Source organism: Pocillopora verrucosa, chromosome 12 (genome assembly GCF_036669915.1).
Source record: "Pocillopora verrucosa isolate sample1 chromosome 12, ASM3666991v2, whole genome shotgun sequence".
Lineage (NCBI taxonomy): Eukaryota > Metazoa > Cnidaria > Anthozoa > Scleractinia > Pocilloporidae > Pocillopora > Pocillopora verrucosa.
This window is the reverse complement of record NC_089323.1, coordinates 6,328,162-6,350,159: the sequence shown is the minus strand read 5'-3', so window position 1 is coordinate 6,350,159 and position 21,998 is coordinate 6,328,162. Positions and strand designations below refer to the sequence as shown.

The 21,998-nt window shown below is 37.4% G+C and overlaps 2 protein-coding genes across 2 annotated transcripts; both read left to right on the top strand.

Moving 5' to 3' along the window:
• The first annotated feature begins 630 nt into the window (after window positions 1-630).
• On the top strand, window positions 631-2,295 carry LOC136277119 (tetratricopeptide repeat protein 28-like). Its single transcript, XM_066158802.1, has 2 exons — window positions 631-1,868; window positions 2,262-2,295. The coding sequence occupies exons 1-2, from the start codon at window positions 631-633 to the stop codon at window positions 2,293-2,295; spliced, it is 1,272 nt and encodes a 423-aa protein (XP_066014899.1).
• A 3,504-nt stretch (window positions 2,296-5,799) lies between these two features.
• LOC131789051 (DNA methyltransferase 1-associated protein 1) lies at window positions 5,800-21,562 on the top strand. Its single transcript, XM_059106119.2, has 18 exons — window positions 5,800-6,034; window positions 9,188-9,279; window positions 9,856-10,051; window positions 10,869-10,907; window positions 11,413-11,483; window positions 12,220-12,277; window positions 12,542-12,601; window positions 13,792-13,905; window positions 15,816-15,949; window positions 16,193-16,262; window positions 16,637-16,702; window positions 17,161-17,233; window positions 17,772-17,823; window positions 18,427-18,498; window positions 19,339-19,382; window positions 19,498-19,532; window positions 20,329-20,397; window positions 21,354-21,562. The coding sequence occupies exons 1-18, from the start codon at window positions 5,951-5,953 to the stop codon at window positions 21,417-21,419; spliced, it is 1,395 nt and encodes a 464-aa protein (XP_058962102.1). The 5' UTR covers window positions 5,800-5,950; the 3' UTR covers window positions 21,420-21,562.
• Window positions 21,563-21,998: the final 436 nt, after the last annotated feature.

The following is a 21,998-nucleotide window of genomic DNA, read 5'->3' as shown; positions in this document are numbered from 1 at the left end:
TTTGTTGTTTACTTTACCAAGGCCTTTCCGACCTCGATTTCATGCGCTAGATTCCAGACCGTTCCGCGCGGCGGCCATTTATGAATACGGTGTATTGCCACAGAAATTGGTGACCGAGAAAGTCAAGGATACGCTTTTGGTATCCTCGGCTTTGTGTTTGAATGGCTTCGTGATCATAAGAAATCCGAAGAATATTACAAGAAACAACTTGATATTAGCAGTGTAACTAGCTACAGAAGAGCAGTAGCAGTAAGTTACAAAAGCCTAGGACGAGTGTGTCGAATAACTGGCGAATATGACAGAGCCTATGAATACCTTGAGAGAGCCCGCGTGATAAGCTTCGATATAGCAGACATACAAACCGAGGTTTTCACCCTGCTCCAGTTGTCCTTCTTGAAGTTATCGCAATCAAAGACCCAGGAAGCATTTTCGTATCTTCATCAATGCATAGCTAAGTATGAAACATTGCGAAAATTTCAGCAAGGAAACGAACAGTTTCAACTGGCTCTTTTAGAAAAGCTCGAAACTTTTCCCTACGAGTGGCTCAGTTCACTTCTTTGTTCTGTTGGAAATCCTCAAGATGATATTTATGTCGAGGAGCTTCGACGGGCTAGATGCTTAGCAGACTTGATGGCACAAAACTTTTCTGTTGAAAATCACATCTCAGCTGACCCAAAATCATGGCGTGGGATGGAAGAGATTGTGAGCAAAGAACGTAGCTCTGCATTCCTGTACATTTCGTATGACGATCGAAGGGTTTCTCTTTGGGTTTTGAAAGCAAACGGAGACATTTTACTTCGACAATCCGAAAAAGTCGATGACGAAACCCTCAGGCCTGTGGACGCTTTTGATTTGAATAGTTTTTTCAACAAATGTCTCCACCGCTTTGGCATTTTACCCAAGCAGAAATGTGAAGATAGATCCTTGAGTGAAACCATGCCGATGTCACTTCACGATGAAAACGAAGAAGATTTGAGAGGCGAGGACACTAAAGAAACTGAAAGGAGACTTTCTGTGTGTTTCAAGGTGATCATCGCTCCAGTGGCCGATCTACTCACCGAGTCGGAAATCATCATTGTTCCCGAACGTAGCTTGTACCGAGTCCCATTTGCGGCCCTACGAGACAAGCCCGGCGGAAAGTGTTTAGCAGAGACTTTCAGGATCCGCATCGTCCCTTCTTTGACGACTCTGAAGCTCATTCAGGACTGCCCAGTGGACTACCACGGTCAGACCGGTGCACTAGTTGTGGGTAATCCTAAGGTAGGCAGGGTGCTTTACAGGGGAGAAATCCATGACTTCAGATCACTGGATGGCGCAAGAAAGGAAGCAGAGATGATCGGACAACTGCTGGGTGTTCAGCCTTTGTTAGGAGAGCAAGCGACAAGAAAGGCGGTACTCCAAGCAATGAACTCAGTGAGTTTGATTCATATTGCTGCCCATGGTGATCCTGATAGAGGAGAAATCGCCCTTTCCCCCAGACCTTCTTCGAGCAATATTCCAGAGGAAGAAGACTACCTTTTGAGGATCTCTGATATTTCAAAAGTTAAGCTGCGAGCCAAACTGGTGGTACTCAGCTGTTGTCACAGTGGACGTGGAGAGATCAAAGTCGAGGGAGTCATTGGAATTGCACGAGCGTTCTTAGCATCCGGTGCACGTTCTGTGTTGGTGACACTGTGGGCCATAAAGGATGAAGCAACAGAGCAGTTTATGAGGCGTTTCTACAGACACCTTTATGACGGACTCAGTGCCAGTGAATGTCTTCACCAGGCCATGAAATGGCTGAGGGACATCGGCTTCACCAAAGTTTCCCAGTGGGCTCCGTTTATGCTGATTGGAGATAACGTGACATTTGACTTTACAAAACAAAGGTTAGTTCTATTCCACCTAGAGTAGCCGGTTCCAGTCGAGATAACAAGAACTAGTGTATAGACACGTATGCTTTTATCCTTAAAATGTTGAAAGCTCCTTTGTGGATGCAGTCAAATATAGTTTTTTAAGAGTTCCAAATCACATTTAAGAAAATCGAGTTAACAGTTATTTTTTATGTTTGATAGAAGCGTTGAAAACATTCCAAATGACAAATTTAGGTGTTCGTCCGCAGCCGATGGTTTAAAGACCCGCTTAAACCGGGTCAGTCAGTTGTTATGGCGACCATGATGATGATGATGACGACGACGATGATGATGATAACAATTTTTAGATACTTGTGTATATAATAATTGTTTTTCTAATGTCTTTTTATTGATTTTTTTTTGTTTCAGGAAAGAAGAATCTAACTGCAAGGGACAAGAATGAAGCCTCCAAGTAACAGTCAGCAAAGCATTTTATTATTCTTGGACTCTCATATCTTTGTTCATAGTCTAATGAAGTATCATAAGAAAATTTCTATGCCCATAATCGACAGCAAAGATTGTTTGGGAGTTTTTCTATTCATGGACAGTTTAAAATGTGTATATAGAGTATATATAGTCCCCAAACATGAATTTCGAGAGGAAATGGAATGTTTCTTTGCATGGAATGTCTTGCCTTAAGAAAAGACAGTAGTAAAGCCACTCCGCCCGCAGTGGTTACATAGTTTTACTTAATATGTAATTTGAATAACTGGTAATTTTCTCATTAATAGTGGAAAATCTGATGCATTTTTTTGTCAAAGATTCTCGCTACTCGAACTTCGTTCGGTGAAAGTAAAAAAACAAGCCTTCTTAAGGTCAGCTGTTTAAAAGTCGTCCCGGTATAAGTTAAACAGACCCGTCTACATACCGAGAAAAGACAGAGAAGTTGGATATTTTAGTTAGTTTTAACCGGGGTCGATAATGCACTTCAATTTTGTCAAACTGACAAGGTTCTTGCTAATTGAATTACTTTTGGTAAAAATGAGAAAAACTATTCAAGATTTTATTGGTTAAATGTAAAAAAAGTCGACCCTAGCAGTCTCGTTTACAGATCGAGACAAGACAGTGAAGTTGGACATTTTAGTTTAAGGTTTAACTGGGGTCACGAATGTAAGAGACACATATTATGATATTGTATTTTGCGTGTATTACTTGAATTAATTTTGCTGAAAATGAGGGAAACTATTGAAGGTTTATTGGTTAAATATAAAAAAAGTCGACCCTAGCAGTCTCGTGTTCAGATCGAGACAAGACAGAAAAGTTGAACATTTTAGTTTAAGGTTTAACTGGGGTCACGAATGTAAGAAACACATATGATTCTTATTTAGCGTGAGTTATTCTGCAGGAAAACTGATCCTTTGAATTACATTTTTGTATTGTATATAAGTAACGTGGATAAAATGTTTAAATTGATTTATTTAGTTTTTAGCAGAATTTCGGTAAGTTAAAATGTCTCACTTTTTCGCTTTCACAGCTACTCGACCAACTTTGTAGTCTCCTTTATACTCTGTTGGCGACGACTGATCCTCTCTTCAATCCCCCTGAAACCCAAAAATCCGCGAAAAAATCTGCCCCCCCCCCAAATTCCTCCATCCCACCCTTCCCAGGCGATAAATAAAGACTGTAGACCCCTTTATACTCTATTGGCGACGACTGATCTTCCCTTCAATCCCCCTAAAAACCAAATGACACCAAAAATCCTCTGTCCCACCCCTCCCAGGCGATAAATAAAGACTGTAATCCCCTTTATACTTTGTTGGCGACGTCTGTGTCCTCCCTCCCACCCCTCCCAGGCGATAAATAAAGACTGTAGTCCCCTGTAGTCCCCTTTGTACACTGTTCCTTCCTCTTTGGCTGAACCATTTTGAATGAGTAATATGGATGGTTTACATAGAAGTCTTCGGTTAAAGATGCTTCCGGTTTTTCGAGGATTTCGAGGGCTTTCCACTCCTTCTTAAAACTCATTCGTGAGTTTACAAACCTACTCGTGACGCAAACTGTTCCCTTTCGCGTTGCATTCTGGGTTTAATCTGATGTAAAACGCTTTCAGTGTCAGCGGAAAGTACACGTGGGATTCTGTTTGTCTGTCCAGTCCCTCTCGGTAGAAAGTAAGCCAAGAGAATATCAACTAGATATTCCCTTGAGTAAGCCTAGTTGTACACAATTGGTTGGGGCGACACAAGAACGAGACATTTGAGGAAAAGCACGACTTCTTGGGAAAATGAAAAATTTTACCCTCTTCTCTACTCCTTTCAGTCATTTAAGATGTTTAAAATCCAAAGTTCTGTATTCCGACGGACAAAATATTTTTGAAATCTTGCTTCAGCGCTGATTCAAGAATAATACGAAAAGTGAGTTAAATACACGTTTACTCTCGCCATCGGCATTTAATCATTTTACCTTCTTTGTTATAAACATAGATAATCGCATGGGGCCGAGTAAAATTCATGATTATTAGTATAATTTTTATACTTAAACAGTGGATAGCGTTAGAGGTGCGCACTGATTGGCTACTCAAAGTCCAAATATCTCTTGTTAATATGTAAACTAAAACAGTAGATAGCTTTGAAAGTGCGCGCTGATTGGATACTCAAACTTTGGATATCGTTTACAATTCACATCCGAGCAACGCGTGCGGGATTTGCGCCCATATATATCGTGATCGTTCCAGGAACAATCAAGTTGAAATCGTTTTTTTTCTCTCGCTATATGAGCTCGTGGCTCAGTAAATATCCACCACTAGCCACCTCCTTCGAAAAACATGCGCGGGATTTGCGCCCGAAAAATTTTGCAATCGTTGCAGGAATAAATCATCTTTTGTGCTATTATCTCACCGCTTTAGTAGATACTAAAACAACTGTTCACCTCGGTGTCGGTGGCTGGTAGTGGCTTCGCGACTCGATAAATATCCAACATTACTCACCTCCACTTCAGTAAATGGTTGTGTAATATCACGTGTTTTCAGAAGTTGCGGTAATGCCGTATTTCCTGGAATAAGCGTCTGGGCGCTTATTTAAAATTTCGACTTAAATCGGGGGCGCCTATTGAAAGAGGGCGCTTAATTTAGGATGGTCCTTGTTAATTTAGCGTAGCAATAGGCCAAAAAAAAATATATTAGTTAACACACATTCAGGAACCCTGCAAGCATATGGATATAGAAATACCTGGAACGGAAATAGAAACTAGTCTCCCGTACTTATTCCGCTGTAATTAAAGCTCAAAAAAAATGATCAATTAAGTGGCAATGAAAATATGTGTTCCTAATATCCCTACTATTAAAAAAAGTGACGAAGGAGGGTTGGGGCCGGTTATTCGAGGAGGGAAGGGGGGCGCTTGTTCGAAGTTAAGGCCTGTGGGGTGGGCGCTTATTCGGGGGAGGACTCTTATAAAAACGTATGCGCTTAGTGTATGTAATCGCATGGGCCCAAGGGCAATGGAGGATTAATTTCACTTGCATTTTCAAACTTTTACCAAAATTTGAATTTTGGGAAGAAATTTAAAAATCGCAAGAGCCCGAGGGCACTTGCAATTTCATGTTCACAAAAATTTAGGGAAAAATTTTAAGGGAATTGCATTCGCACTCGATGTCCGCGAGATGAAGCCCTTTCAATGCCGCCACAAGTGTGAAAACAAACGTAACTGACCAATACAGTTAATAACGTTACACGGCTTCATTCAATTAAAATGCAATCAATAAATCGTTGCCGCAAACAGCAAAAAGTCTCAGTAAGCATCAAGTAATCATGCCCTCTTGATTGTCAAAAGTGCCCTCTTGATTAAGAAAAAATGTCCTCTACCTCAAGAAATCAATACTCAGAGTAATACTCAGTATTTTGCCCGGCATGTGATGGTAGTCGCGCTTTGGACTGGGGGAGAGTCTGGTCGAGACAAAATGGGAACTAGTTGAGTGAACTCATAATGGCGGCTTCGAGGTTATAACAACGAAGTCGTAAATGTATACTTTGTTGTTGTCCGAGAAGATTAAGAACTCTTTTAAAGACTTGTTAACTTATGTGCTTTGTATTATTTGAGAGTGACTTCATCGTTGAATTTAAAATATGAGTGATATTCGAGATATTTTAGAGTTGGATCAAGGACTTGCTTCTGTTCCCACCAAAGAAGCTATTGTCGGGGGAAACAAGGTAAATTTGTTCTTTCTTTTGATATTTTTTTACGATTTTTCTTACTTTCTGCATTGATGATATAAGTCATGTTTACAGTCACACCGTGTGTGATTAAGCTTGCTGTAAAACCAGTTTTGAGATCTTCATGTGAGATATTTTTAAGTTGGCACTATACTCGAAGTGCGACGCCTGTTGAGCCGGGAATTGAGCAGCACTTGTTCCTAAGGATGTACTTGTAGTTATGTGCCGCCAGGAAAGAGGGGTAATTATTTTTTAAACAGATTTTCTTGAATTCTTGCTTTTGTCACATTAATGGGAAGTATCATGCATAATTTTCATGATCGTGAAAGGATTTCAGGCATCACATGAGGAAAGTCATTGTTTTCATTCAAACTGAAATGGCTTGCAAATTTTTCTTTAAGTTTACTTTAATCTGATTTTGGATGTGCAATTTACCGTAATAATTTTGACCATTTAATGGAAGAGGAGCTTACTCTTTCATGCTGAGACATTTTTACAGGATATTTTTTTAAACATCTTTTGTTTTTCATTGGAATGTAATTTTCACATATTGAACTAAAAGCTGTGTCTGTGATTTTTAAGTTTTTTTGTTAATTTCTGAGATAAGGCATCTCCACTAATAACCTTGTTCAAAAGTGCTACTTTGAATTTAAAAAAAAAAAATGATTGAAAAATGAGGAAGTGTGAAAGTACAAATCTCATACAAGGTGTTTTTAGTTCAATACACTTGTATGTGCAGATCATGTTCTGGTGAAAATGAAAAAGGTTGCTGAGTATAGGTGATGATATTTCAGTTTTGATGATATACATGAAAAAATTACTCAGTTCTGATTGGTTAAGATAAATGCAGTTTTCAGATAATTCAGTGCAGAAGAGAGTTAATTCAGTGCAGAAGAGGGTTAATTCAGTGCAAAGAAAGTAACAAATCAGACATTCTGATTGGTCAATGATCAAAGAAACTCATAGACAGCCAATCAAATGCAAGCCTTGGATGTTGCAACAAAATTTGAAAATTTGCAAGCGAAACAATGGCTGACATTTAGGTAGGTTTTCTTTCACCACTGCGGCTGAAAAACAGCTCAAACAACAAAAACACTGTAAAAAGCATGGCTTTTTGGTTGTCAGTTTGGAAAAAGTGGTGTTTTGAGAGGGGAATTACCAAGGAAATCAAAAATTATGAACCAACCTAGCTTAACACTTTGCTTGAGTGATCCAACACCAAAATTAAAAACAAGCATGGTTAAACTTCGGAAATGATGATTCCATTTCATCAAAAGTGATTGGGACACAGACTGAACAATTCCTGGAACTGTTAGCTGGACTTTGAACTTTTTTAAGCGTTAAAGATGCGAAGATATCATTGCACATTATTGTTTTGATTGTATGCGGTTGTTTTGACTGAATGCACAGTTTGAATAAATTATTTTTGCACTTGATGCATGGGCTTTGTTTATGCTCAATTATGATAAGCTATCTCATATTTTTTCATGTTTATTATTAACACATAATCACAAAATTTTTCTTGTGCAATTTGGAATAAATAAGCACTTGTTAATTTTTTCAAAGACCACAAATTGCACTCGCCCTACGGGCTTGTACAATTTTATTAGTCTTTAAAAGAATTTACTTGTGCTTATGTATTCCAAATTGCACTCAAAATCATGTGATTACCTATACAAATGAAAGTGCTAATTTTTCTTTTGTGATACCCTAAAACAGGGTTTTCATAAAAAGGAGGGTATGTGTAGATCTTGTTCAAGATGTGTGTTGGTTAGGGTTTGGTACAGAGGTGTTACAGTCAATATACATATACTCTTCCTGATTGTATTGTAATTTGATAACAGAGGTAACTTTCTACACCTTTTAAAGTAACCAGTTAAGTTTGCTAGCTGGTGGCTTGTTTCAGAAACTTCATTAATCCTCAATAGGCTTGTTTCTTTGGTACATGTAAGTTTTCATGTCACAGCATTTCTCCTCAGCCAAGAAATTCATCTACCGTAATTTTTGGCTGATTACCTGTGGGTAATCTGTTAGTTTTTCCACAAACAGTTGTTGGTGTGGGTTATAGGAAGATGTGAGTAATACAATAATTTTTAAAGCTTCTGGTATAGTTCTAAAACTATAAGCAAGAAAAAAACAGAGATGATAACATCCACTTGAGATACTCTTAAAAAAAACCTGTGTAATAACTCATTTATTTTGTGCAGATTGCTCACTGTAGTGAGAGACTTATATTCTCTGGATGAAAGCCGATGCAAATCAAAAACATATAAAACTCAATAAGCTTTTCTCTTGTTCATACTCTCACTATGTTACCTTGTCAATTTCACAGCTTTTTTCTTTGTGTAGTTCAAAAAATTCTCTTTTACACAGGTAATGAACTTGAAATTAAAAGAATTTAATTGTGAAAAAGCTGGCTTCAGAGCAATTCACACAGAAAATGATGCTGACATGTTCATTCTCAATGAAACAGCGAAGACAAAAAGTGTGGGTTATTTGCCAGTGCGGGTACTCTGTTGAAATTTTTTCTTGCCATTGCAAAAATTGACTAATGTGGTAATGCTTTTTGGAAATTTCTTTTCATTTGGTGGCAGTAACTCATCAAAGTAATTTGGTTCTGGAACATTCTGCTATGACTTAGATGTTTAAGAAATACACAGTTCTTGAAGTATATTATTCAGTGAATGACACAAGGAGACTCGGAGAAAAAGAACTCAACTCCGAGTACTCACAATGTACAACCTTCCTAATTTAGTTGTTTGAATACTTTACCACTGAGCTAAAGGAGTGACCAAGACAGAATTTCTCCTTACACTATCAGTATAACATCAAGCAGACAAGTGATAAGAATAAAGAAAAATATCAATAAGGGGATTCTTGTTTAATTCAATTCCAAATTCTCCAAACTAACATCATATGAATTGTATGATGGACAGTAAGGAGAATTACTAATGAGATCTTGGGAGTTAAAGGGTTCTACTGTAGTTTAGGTCCATGATGACACACTTCCTGCATGCTGCAAGGATAAGAATGTCAGTATGGGATGCTTATGTGCAATGATGATGTTCAATGTTTATCATGTACATGTTAAGGAGGATAGTGAATTTTAAACATGGTGCTTTCTTCTTCTGTATTTTAATGGTGATGCAGCCAAGAAAACTGAGAAGAACTGGGGAGCAAAGTTACAAACGTCCTGAGGGAATGCATCGTGAACTTTATGCCTTGCTATACAGTGACAGTAGGTCAGTGGAAATTTGTTTTGATGGAGTTATAGTATGAAATACATCTCTATTGTAATAATTGAAAGTATGTTGCCATAGATACATGTATTCTAATGAATTTCAATGAAGAACGGTGTTCATAATGTGAAAAACCATATCTTGGCTGAAAGGTAATTTTGTTGTATCAATTGAGTTGATTATGTAAATTGGCCACTGTAAAGATTTTGCTAAAGCTGAATTGTGTCAAGCATTAGCCCCTAGTTAGAGTGAATGGAGGAATTGTGGGTTATATGTTGTTTATAAGCAGAAAAATGGAGCAACACTGTGCGTGAATGCCATTGGTGAGAACATGCTAAGGTGAAAAGCAGGATTAAATTAGTTTAATGAAAAGTGTTGGTTGACATGGTGTGGATTAAGAATGTTAAATCTTTACTCTGTCTTACTGAGATTACGCAAGCAGAACTGTGCTTGTGATTAACAAATCAGACTCCCACTTTGTAGTCATACGATGTTGTTAATCACTCTATGTTACAGACTGAATCGGACTCCACTCAGTCCTAATACCATTGTTAAATATTTTGTTTTGTAATTATTTAGAGACTCTCCACCACTGGCTTCATCAGACACTTCTCATGGCTACAAGCAGATGAAAGCTAAGTTAGGACGTAGGCATGTGAGGCCATGGAAGTGGGTGCCTTTCACTAACCCTGCTCGCACAGATGGAGCAGTACTTTACCATTGGAGAAGGGTGGCTGATGAAGGAAAAGAATATCCATTTGCCAGGTTTAATAAGGTGAGGTTTTAAATGTAGGAATTGTCCCTGAAAAGTCAGGAATTTTGATTGAGATGTTCTAAGGGGGCAGGTTTACTTTCTGAGGGCATATTTTTTTGTACATTTTTGTTCAGACAAGATCATATTTGTACAGTACATGTGTGGTAAAGATATGTGGTCTAAAGGATTTTTTCTTTTTCTTAATGACACTGTTGATTATTTTATACATTTACATCAATTTTTAATGCCATCCATGGCTGATAATGCCTGCTTCTGAGAGATTTTCAGAAAAATGAATATTTGGATGAGAAGCAACTCTTAAAGGAAAATGTAAATTTTTGAGGGAGTTGTTTTAGAAACAATATGATCCACTGACATACCATCAAGGCACTGTGGGATTTTTTTTTTTATAACCCTCCCATTAATTTTCGTGCTGTGCTGTAACAAATTTTGTTGACTGTTTTGTACTTTCCAGAGCAGCATTAAAGATCAGCTTTTTTATGTCATTATTACTTGACTATGCCAACAAATTTGTTTTTTTCTTCCATGTAAAGAAATAAAAATGAAAAAAATTAAACTATTCAGCTTGCTTTTTACTGCTGACTTTCTTTCTTTTTTAAGAAAATAATTGGTGGTCAAATATCATGGTAAACAAAGGATATTTTGTGATAACTGTCCGGTGATTTTGCACCACATGATGCAACGTAGCCAGTAGAATCCTGCAAAAATTATTGGGTGGGTTATAATCATAATGTTAGACATTTAGAGAAAATATTTTTCTCTAAGTATTTTTAAATATTAAGCATTAATTGCTTTGTTTATTCTTTAAAATGAGCAGAAGGTGAATGTTCCAAGTTATACAGATGAAGAGTACCAGGTAATCTCTCTCAAAATTATGTTTACATTTACAGGTTCATAAAAAAGAGTGGTCAATTTTATTGTTTGTGAGGCTTGTTGTTATTACCAGTTTGGGTAAAATATACAAATGAATGTATTTATTCACTGTGTTTCGCAGTGAAACAGAAAAAATTATATACAAAAAGAAGTATAAAATTGGCTTAATAGCAACTATCTCCTTTTTACCTCGTGAATGTGTGAAGCAGAGGATTAAGTTGCAATATGTGAGGTCCAATATGCAAATTTTATTGTATCAGCACAGTTTTAGGAATCTGGGGAGAGCGTGTATCTCAGAAAATATGAGGTACAACTGTAAAATGTAGCCTAGTGTGTCTTTTAGACTAGGCATAAAACATGATGTAAGGCCTTGCATTTAGTTATTGTGGTTGCCTAAGACATACTGTTTAAAGTTTTTAGGCAAATCGTGATTATGTAAAAATGTGTAATGGATTATTATAATTGTTCGTTTAATTTCTTCTTTACAGTTGTACCTTCATGATGGACCTCCTTCTACTTGGACACGAGATGAAACTGATCACTTGTTTGACCTGTGCAGGTAATAGACATGTAAAACCATTTCATAAGTCAGGCCTGAGAACAATACAAAACTGAGACACATCCTTTTGTATCACATCAGTTATAAGTTTTGCTATTTCTGGCGGCACTGAAAGGGATATATCATGTAGACATTGGGCCCAAATGCAATTCCCTCAAAAATGTTGTTGTTTATACAATGAAAAAATTAATTGCAAGTGCCCTCAGGCAATTAAGGGTTAATTTCACTAGTATTCTCAAAGTTTTCCCAAAATTGCCCTTGTTACTTCTATACAATTTATGTGAAATGTATTCCTTAACTCTTTAGACCCTAAGAGTGACAGCATCTAATTTCTCCTTACAGTAATACTGCTAAATCATTCATTAAGATCATGCGAATAAAGGAAATGATCACCAACACAAGAAGCTTTGATCTTCAAATAAATTCTCCTTGTCAGTACCGAAAGAAATATATAGAGAAGAGTATGGAGAATGTGGATACTGATGTTTGGGTGTAAAGGGCGAATTACCCTTGGGGCCATCTGATCACATAATTATAGGAAACAAAGAGATTACATTTTGCCATGTGTTTGTACAGTTACTGTTGATCGCTGTAGACATCAAAAATGTGGTAAAAAGAATTGACACACTTTGCTGCCCCATGTATGCCAGTTTGTTGTTCTCATCACATTTTGATGTTGTCTGTGAATACATGTACAGTAGTACAAATCATATTTATGCTCCTGTTTTCTTTGCAGACGGTTTGATCTACGATTCATAACAATTCATGATAGGTTTGACCGAGAAAAGTATCAGGTAATCAGATAAAATCTCATAATCTTTACATGTGTGGTTTTTTTTCTGGCCAATCATGGATGAGAATACAAATTAAAGTATGCTTTTTTTTCAATTTTCAATTTTTATTTTTAAAATTGTGAATTTTTTCTTAGCATAAAGTGTGGGCTTATGTTTCCTTGTTTCTCATCTCTCCATAATTTAAACAAATTAACTGAACACCTTACATGAACAGTATTATGCTATTTACCTTCAAGAGTTTACTGATTGTTTGTGTTGTTGTAGACTCGCACCATTGAAGAGTTAAAGGATCGCTATTATAGCTGTGTTACAAGGTTACTCAAGGTATGTTAAATAGCTGCTTGTCTTAAAGGTTGAATGCTGTTGCTATGTCAGTAAGATATCCTACAGTTTATCTTCTCTCCACCTCACTTGAACCATTTACACCCAAGGTCAGTGTGCATATTCTCCATACTGTTCTCTAAACAAATTTCAAGATGGTTTCAAGGCGAATTTGTCTAACAATCAAGAGCTTTCTCAGTTGGTGATCATTTATTGCATTCAATGAAAGAGAAGGCATGCTAATGGTGTCGTTTTTAGTGAAATCACTCTCAAGGGTTTTATGGACCAGTCCCTAGGGGATCAATTGTGATGCCATGTGATTTCAGGCATTGTGCGGCATTTAGGACTGGCTGGCTGTATGTGGCTCAAATAGCTTCAATCTCATGTGCAAATGTTTTCTTGGCTGCCTTGAGCTGAAAACACCAATTTTTTTCCTGCACAATCAGTACATTAAAAAATCTCTTACTAGAGATTGCACACACTTTACTAATCTTTGATTATTACTAGTTTTATTCTAATGACCTTTGTGTGTGATTCAAGGGTGATATTTTAAGGAGAAAATAAATGCTCTTTGGGGTTAAAGGGTTTACCCTCATTGGCTTTGCCTTACAAGCTAGACATGTACGTTCTTTACAATCTACACTGGCTGACATATGATTGAAGTGATATTAATTATTAAATCAAATATATACCTTTTTAAGAATTCACTTGTCATTTAATCCTGCCTTTCTTTAGATTTCTGCAATTAATTTGAATGCTTCAGAACAATTTTTTTTAATGAATGATTTCCAAACAAGGTTTCCTTTTAAAACTGACCTTTTGTTACCATTTAACTGCTAAGAGTGATTGGTTTCTAATTTCTCCTTACAGTGTCATCCTTGAATTAAGCTTTAAGGTTATGAGAAACAAAATGATCACTAATTTAAGATGCTCTTGATTGTCAAACAAATTCTTCTTGTCAGTGCCTTAGGAAATATTGACGAAATAGTGCGGGGAACATGAACACTATTGTTATGTGTAGGTTGTAAAGGGTGAATGTAATTGAAGTTGCATTGAATTCAGGAATGAAACACTTATTAATTGAAATAAGACAGATGGTAAATATTAAGCTTGGTCATGAAAGAAAGAAAGAAAGAAAGAAAGATTTAAGTTGTCTGGTGACAATGGTGCAAAAAAAATTTTGTTTTCCACAGGCTAGAGCCCCCCCTGGACAAGAACCACAGAACTTGCCAGCACGTTATGATGGTCAGCATGAAACAGAGAGAAAGAAACAGCTTTTGAAGCTGTTTAACCGCACACAAGAACAGGTACTGTAAAGACCTCTGCCTATGAACTTTGGTACACATAAAAATGATTGAGCTTTGTGTTACAGCTGACAGAACTTTAAAAACCAGAGAAAGGAAATTAAAGAAAATTCTCCTTACTGTCTGCCTTAAAAATTCTCACGTTTATAGTTTGGAGAATTTGGCGTTGGATCAACTAATCCCTTAATTGATATATTTTTGCATTCTTTTCTGCTTGGTATTGAATTGACATAGTGCTGTAAGGAGAATTTCTGATAACTCATGTGTGTTCAAGGGTTAATCATGGAACTGATCATGGATTCTTTTTTTGTTTTAGTTTTCTGACTTATTTTGTATTATCTCCTGAAATTTATATTTTAAGGTGCATGAGGAAGAAATGATCTCAGATCTTATTAGTAATTCCTGTCTGCCTTAAAAATTCTTATGCTTGCAGTTTGGAGAATTTGGATTGACCAATTATATCCTAGTTGATATTTGTGACCCTCCACGGGAAAACGGACACTAACGCTTTTCCGTTAAACGGTCTCGAAAAACGGTTGTAAACGGATAGTAAACGGTTAACTCGAGCGTTTAAACGGATGCCATAACCGCTTAAATGGATGGCAAAAAATTTAAACGGTTGACCAAAGTCCAAAAACGGATAGCTTAGGCCTTCAAACGGTTGACCAAAATTAAAAACGGATAGCACGAAACGTTAAACGGTTGACCAAAGTTCAAAAACGGATGGCTCACACTGTTAAACGGTTGACCAAAAATGAAAACGGTCAGCCCGAAACGTTAAACAGTTGACCAAAGTCCAAAAACGGATAGCTTAAACCGAGAAACGGTTGACCAAAATCGACAAACGATGAGCTTAAAATTAATGTTTAACGGCTGTAGTTGAGCCGGCGAGATCTTCTGCGGAAAAACTTTCAGAGTGACAACGGATAATTATCCTTGAAAGCGAAAATATTGAGCATGATAATTCGAAAAGTAATAACTAGCATGTACTTGCGCATTTTATTTCTGGGTTAATTACTGCCGCTTTCGTGCGACATTCATGAAATAAGCGCAATTTACTGAGAATAGTTTCGCTGCCGAATATCCTTAACGGCTACCGCGAAAAACTGCAATGCCGCCACCTTGTCTGAAGCCGAGACGTTTCAAGGTCAAATAACGCAATGAAGTTCCATTGCAAATAAAAGGTCGAATCGGTGTCACGCACCAGGCGGGGCCGTTAAAATGATTGTCAATAAAACCAAGAAAGATGAATCAAGATGATATAAACAGAAAGAGAGTAGCCGATTTAACTTGTTTGTCAAAGGATGCGACGGAAACTCGCTTACTAGGATCAGGCAAAAGATAAAACCAAAATAAGATACGGTCTTTCTGTATTTCAAGAACCGGCGAGTATCGAGCGAACGTAAGATTAATACATCGAACTGCCTATAACAGAATGATAGGCAAACAGTCCAAAGCTTTCCGTGGAACTTTAAACGGATAGCTTTTTTTTTTTAAAACGGGTAAGCAAACCGTTTAAATGTTTTTGCTAGAGCGTTGAACGGATGCAAATGTTTTTAAACAGATGCAAATTTTTTTAAACGGATGAGCAAACCGCTTAAACGTTTTGGCAAAAGCGTTAAACGGATGCAAATTTTTTTAAACGGATGAGCAAACCGTTTAAACGCTTTCATGAACCGTTTAAACGGATATAAACGGATAGTAAACGGTTTTGCAGCTTAAACGGAAAAGCGTTAGTGTCCGTTTTCCCGTGGAGGGTCACATTTTTCTCTGTTCTCATCACTCGTCTGCTTGATATTCTATTGATAATTAGTATTGTTGGAGTTGAAGGGTTAATTGTGCAACAAGGGAGAGTGTTTTTATTGAAGTTTTCAGACTTATCTTGTATTATCTCCTGAACTTAATCTTTTAAGGTACAAGAGGAAGAAATGCTTGTGGCAGAATTGAGAAAAATAGAAATGCGTAAGAAAGAGAGGGAGAAGAAACAGCAGGATTTACAGAAACTCATCACAGCTGCTGAGAATCAAACAGACTCATACAGATTGAAGTAAGTGTATAAGTGCCTGTCTGGCCTGTTTACTCTCATTGGGTGCTAAAATATTTCTCAGTTTTACTGTAGCAATGAGAACTTACAGTTTACTTTGTTCTTGCTAGAAAATGAAACTGGTACAGATTGATCAACAGTTATGACTGAATGTGGAACCTCTCTTTCACTCAGGCTGACATGAAACAGTTGACAATGGAGACTTTCAAAGTATAGTGTGATTCATCTTATTATTTTCTTTACCAGAAGAGACAAGAAGCAAGTTAAAAAGAAGCAAACTAAGAAGAAGGGGGAACTAGGTGACAAACCAGTCAAGGTAAAAAGATTGATTAAAGGATTTAAATCACTGTTTTTGCAGCAAGTAAAATGTAGTCTTTTTTCATGTACTGTATGTACATGTAATTTCTCCATTTTTAAATGGAGAATTGAAATTCTTGGCAACTCAAAATAGAGCCTCATTCCAGCTTGGTTTATTATTTTTTAGTGAGCATTTTTCCTTTGTTTATTTTTTGCTTATTATTGTTCTGACGATTATTAAAGGGTGCCTCCACCATTCGCTGTGCCTCTCAGGGCATCTTAGGTCAATTCAGAGCTTCTCTTTTGTATTTCTTTGCACAAAGGAGGCCCAGTTACACTAAAAACGTGATGAAAGACATCTATCCACTTGTATCATGTTGTTAATTTTCCTAGGCTGAACCATCAGGAGTCAAGTTTCCAGAGAGTAAAGGAGCTGGTGTGTATCTGCGCAGTGCAAGGGTAAGAATGACAAAATCCATCATAAGTCAACTTTGAGTGATTGGCATTTAATTTCTCCTTTCAACATTACTCCTAAATCAAACAGTAAGGTTAGGAGAATACAGGAAATGATCACCACTAAGGTAGCTACTAATAATTATTAAAAAAAATTCTCCTTTTCAGCACCCTATGAAATCATAACTGAGTTGATAATGTAAATTACCCATTGTAAAGGGGTTTATAAAGCTGAAGTTTCGGGTGTTAGCCTTCATCATTCACCTTGATGAAGGCTAACGCTCAAAATATCAGTTTTAAAAACTCTCTACGGTGGCCAATTTGTGTTAGGAACTCAGTAGATTTAACCAAATCATCTCGTTATACCCCAACCAACACAGCACCACAGTTTCTGTAGTAACTTATATTGTACTCCTTTCATATATTTTAAGTTCTGTTTGTTTTTTTTTCTTGACAATTCTTAGATGAAGATGCCAGGATCAGTCGGAATCAAGAAAGCTAAGGCAGTTGAGCAACTCCTCGAGGAGTTAGGAGTTGGTAGGTGAAACAGATTCGTTTGTGATTCGTTATTTATTTATTAATTTTTTTCACTAATATATGTTCTCCGCTGCTTAATTATCGTTTGGCAATGATTCGTAAAAATTAATATTATAACAATGAGTCCGATCGTTTCCTTTTGAGTGAGACCATAATTGTTTCATTTTGTGGGGGCAAAGGTTTCTTTTTGGGGGTATATGAAAAAGGAATCCATGATCGTGTGAAAACTCTTTTCCTTTTTTTTTTTTAATGGGGGGGGGGGGGGTGCTGGGGGTGTTGGGGAGAAAATTTCACCAATCACATATTTCAGCTGTAGTTATTTGATTTCCTTCGCCACCTTTGTCAAAACAGTGAGCTAAATATTGCAAAGATTTAGGAAAAACATTTAACAGTTTAGCCATCAATTGCCAAATTCTGTAGAATGATAGGTGAGACTCAGTTTTAGATAAATTGCCCAATTGTTTCTCGTTTTGGTTGAGTGGGTTAAGCAGCGTCACAGAAGTTTTACAAATTGATTCTGGATGTTTATCTTTACCAGATCTCATGCCGATGCCAACTGAACACATCAGCCATCAATTTAATGAACTGAGGTAAACCATGAACATGTAGTTTTATTATCATTTTGCCGCAGTTAATATTTGGAGGCAGTTTTTTGGTAAATATAATGAAATTTATCAAAATGACAGTATCCTAATCTTGAATGTGATCACACCAAACAAAAACTCGCCTCACAGGACGGTTAACCGATCAGGACTTTCAGAAATAGGCCTCGTGGTCTGACTATAGTTAAACGGTAAAGCGAAAGTTTTTAGTGATGAAAGATTAGCTTATGTAATGATATTCTGTACATTGTTGTATTATGATTGAATATGATTTTTTATTGTAATAGTGTAGTTTGTTCGTGCGGGTGAATGTAGTCCTGGGAAGGGCTGTTGTCGGTAGTGGTGACTGACGTTTCGACAACCTGGGCGGAAGTCAGAGTCAAGTGAATAGTTATTGTCAGTCGAATGTTCCTAGTCCGATTTGTATAAACTGATTGGTCAGTTTTGCCGTGATATTATTGGCTGTAAGAATCAATCAATCAATTCTCAGGGCTGCACTCACCCGGAAGATCAAACTATGCTATTACACGTTACCCTCGGGTTCAAACCATTTACTTTATGACTATTTATTATTGCATTTTACCTGAAAAGAAATGAGATGATTCTGCTGTATGATTTGAAGCAAGCTGCTGGAAACTGTGAATTTGAAATCCAGTCTTTGAAGTAAGTTGTTAACCATAGTGACGTTTGAAGCCTGAGCCTAATCGTCAGAGCGAGTGGCGCAGAGCTAACGCTCATAACGTCAACCTTACTCAAGTGATAAAACCAAATGATCTTGTATGATAACGTACCCATTAATTTTTTACGCGATTTCCTTGGCTACTTTACGTCACATGGTGCAAAATCGGTCAGTTATCACCGGACAGTTATCGCTCAATAACCCTTGTCTGCGTCGATATTTGCCCTTCGATTATTTCCGTCGAAAAAAGACAAATTTAGTGCTCATAAGTTTCCACTTTTCGCCTCTATTATTTTACACGGAAGAAAAAAAGACTCGCCTCGTAGAGTCTAGTGATATTGACATAATAAATCCATCATCGGCCGTGAACAGAGCAACACCGGTTTTTTTTACAAGCGGTCTTTTTTACAAGCGGTCTCGCGCGATATGTAAATCAAACGGAGGGTTATAAAATAAATAACCTTCCTTCAAGCGTGCTGGTTTGTCAGCTGATAATGTCCTTGGGAGAGAGTATCTTCAAAATTTCACATTTGCCCTCGAAGTTTCGCTTCTCGGCCACATATTCATTTTTGGGACAATCTCTCAGCCGCGGACATAATCCGCCAACATACAAGCTGATTCTATGGATTAAATGCATGTAAATTGAGGAATTTTTGTAGATGAATTGCTTGTACAACCCATGTACCTTACTGTGTTTCTGTAGGTCCTTTTCAAAATTTCCTGAATTTGAATCATGCAAGAAAAGGAAAAAAAATCAATTTTATCTCTTGCCTATGTTGTGATAATCATTTGAAGTATCTTAAGTACCTTTTGTTTTATGATAGACATCGCCTGGAAGCATTGGGAAAAGACATATCTACCATAAACGGTATCCAGTCATAATGTTACCATTATTGATATCTGTTGCTTTATCTTGCAATGTTTTTTAAAAAAAGATTGTATCTTGTATTACGGTTTTTATTCTGTATTTCTATTTTTGTTAGTTCCTGTGGAAGCTGTCACTGTTGTTCCTAAAGTGGTGGGTATTTTTTTCTGAGATTGCATTTTCTTTTCTTTGATGACATTTGCATAAAGTAATCCCCAACGATCAGAAAGAAATATGCTTTTATTTTCAGTTTCCTGCATATACCTTATTCGATAGTTTGATAGGCGCGGGTATTTTGCGCGCTGCGTTGTATTTTTCTAAGCTCCGTCGTGGTGAGGAAAAACACGAGCAAAGAGAATTTTAGATTCACGTTTGGTGTGTTAACCGCAAACGTCAAACCGCGGTCAGCAGCAAGTAGTTTCTAAATTTGCAGCTTTTTAGATCGACATCAACGAAAAAAAAACAAAAAAAAAAACGTGCGCCGCCATCTTGAATTACAAAAAGGATAGAAGTACCTTATTTAAAATACAAAATGTGGCTAAAAGTTTGGTTTTCTAGCATCCAGAACGGATTTGTTAAAAGGAAAAGACTTCATCTCACATATATTTACAGGACGCCCGTTAGAACTTTCGAACAGGAAGATTAAAAGCGCCAAGGGGGTTGACCCACCTGAAACTGCCTCGCCCGAAGTTCTTTCGTGGACCGTAAACGTGAACGCTGCAGCCTGGTCACCAGACCTCTAGCGGTTTGCGGTCACACGTACTCAGAAACAAACGTTGATCTAAAACTCCCAAATGAACAAAGTATCCGCTCGTATTATATGATAAACTATCGAATAAAGAATTTGTGATTTAATTTTTAAGTATTTTAGCTTTAAGTTTTTGAAATCTTCCAGCGGCCTTATCAGAGAGTCGTCTCGATTGCATAAAGTTTTTTCTTTCGTTTTCAGCAAATTACAGCTCCTTCCTCCACACCTTTAATAGATGCTGTCACCCCTTCTCCGGGAACTCCAAACGCCGTGAGTATTGATAGCTAAATATGTGGTGGCAAATTCCGAACTGGCAGAGCCTCAAAATTTCTCCTTTGTCTCTGGCTCCAATTGTGAAAGAACTGATGGATTCTTAGCCTGATCCAGGCGGTCAGTTAGTAAAACGGAACGAAATAGCAAACGGCACGATTGAAGCGGCGAAGTGAAAAAGCGAGAGAGGGCTGGGTCGGGTAGCGTTTCATTTCGTGATCCGACTTAAACTCTCCCTCACTATAAACAACGTCAAACAGACACGTCACACTGGTTAAGGTCAAGTCACCCTAAAGTCATCTTGCCTAAAGTCATGTCGCCCGAAACCAGAATCATGTCACCCGATTTTTTTATATTACATGTAAAACATAAAAGGCAAATTATTACTAAGCGCTGAAGGTACTGATCGATCGAAGAACCCTATTGATGCATTTCCGTAGGTGTGTGCGAAATGATGGCATACCAAACCAAAATGCTTCACTTTGTTGTTCGAATTAGCAACGCTTCTGGAGTCGTCGCTCATAAATATTGTAGTTCCGACCATGTGATCGTTTTCTGTGCAATCAAAGTCTTTATGGTTTTGTCGGCAACGAACAACGCTTGAGTGATAAAGATCTCTCTTCTTCATTACCAATTTACATTGTACGATCTGATCTTAATTCTGGTTTCATGTGACATGAGTCTGGTTTTGGGCGACATGACTCTGGTTTCGGACGACACGATTCTGGTCTCGTGCGACATTAGGGTATCAAAACCTGCTTCTCAATTCTTTAAATTTTGATTGAAAAATATGGCTTTGGGCCCGTTAGGTTACCGGTAATTTCGAGAAACGGGACCCTTGTCCGATGCTGGAGTAGAGAGAAATAGCAAGTGCTCCATCGAATTTACTTGTAGCTGAAATAAGAAATTCTTAATGAGTTCAATTTAATTTGTTGCATCTCTGGTTCTCCAAACAGAGAAAAAGAAGAACAACAACGTCGTTTATTGACCAAAATGTGATGAAGAAAACCAAAAGACTTTAGGAGCAAAAACACTGTGAGGACCCCTTAGTGTTTCTCGATACGGGATTCACGTAGGGATATTGCAAATATTAGATTTGCATAACGCATTCAGTTTGTAAATAAAATAAAAAAAAAGTTTCACAAGATTCCTTTTGAATGAAATCTCTCTGTAATTTTCTTTCAGTCATATTTTAATTGTCATGTGTAAGATTGATTGTAAGAAATTGGTACACGTTTTGTTAGAGTACCCTAAAAAACATCTTTCTCTATTTCTTTACAAAGCTTAAAACTTACCATCTCTCTTATTTCTATCTGTAAACATTACGCTATCGACATTTCTGATCCTAGCAGTATGCAGGACGCGTGTCATATGAACTTCGTAATAGACCTCGCTCAACGTGGAGTCTTTGTAGCTCAGTGGTAAAGCATCGGAGCGCGAAATCCGAAGATCTGAGGTTCGATTCCTCATGGGGACTCAGAATTGTTTCTTCGTCCCGCGCTCTTGACAAGACGAAATAACATCTTTCTCTACCCTACAGTTGTTCTGATAGTCCTTCGCGATTGTACAACTTGTCCTTGTTGCACTGGGGATGACTAAAA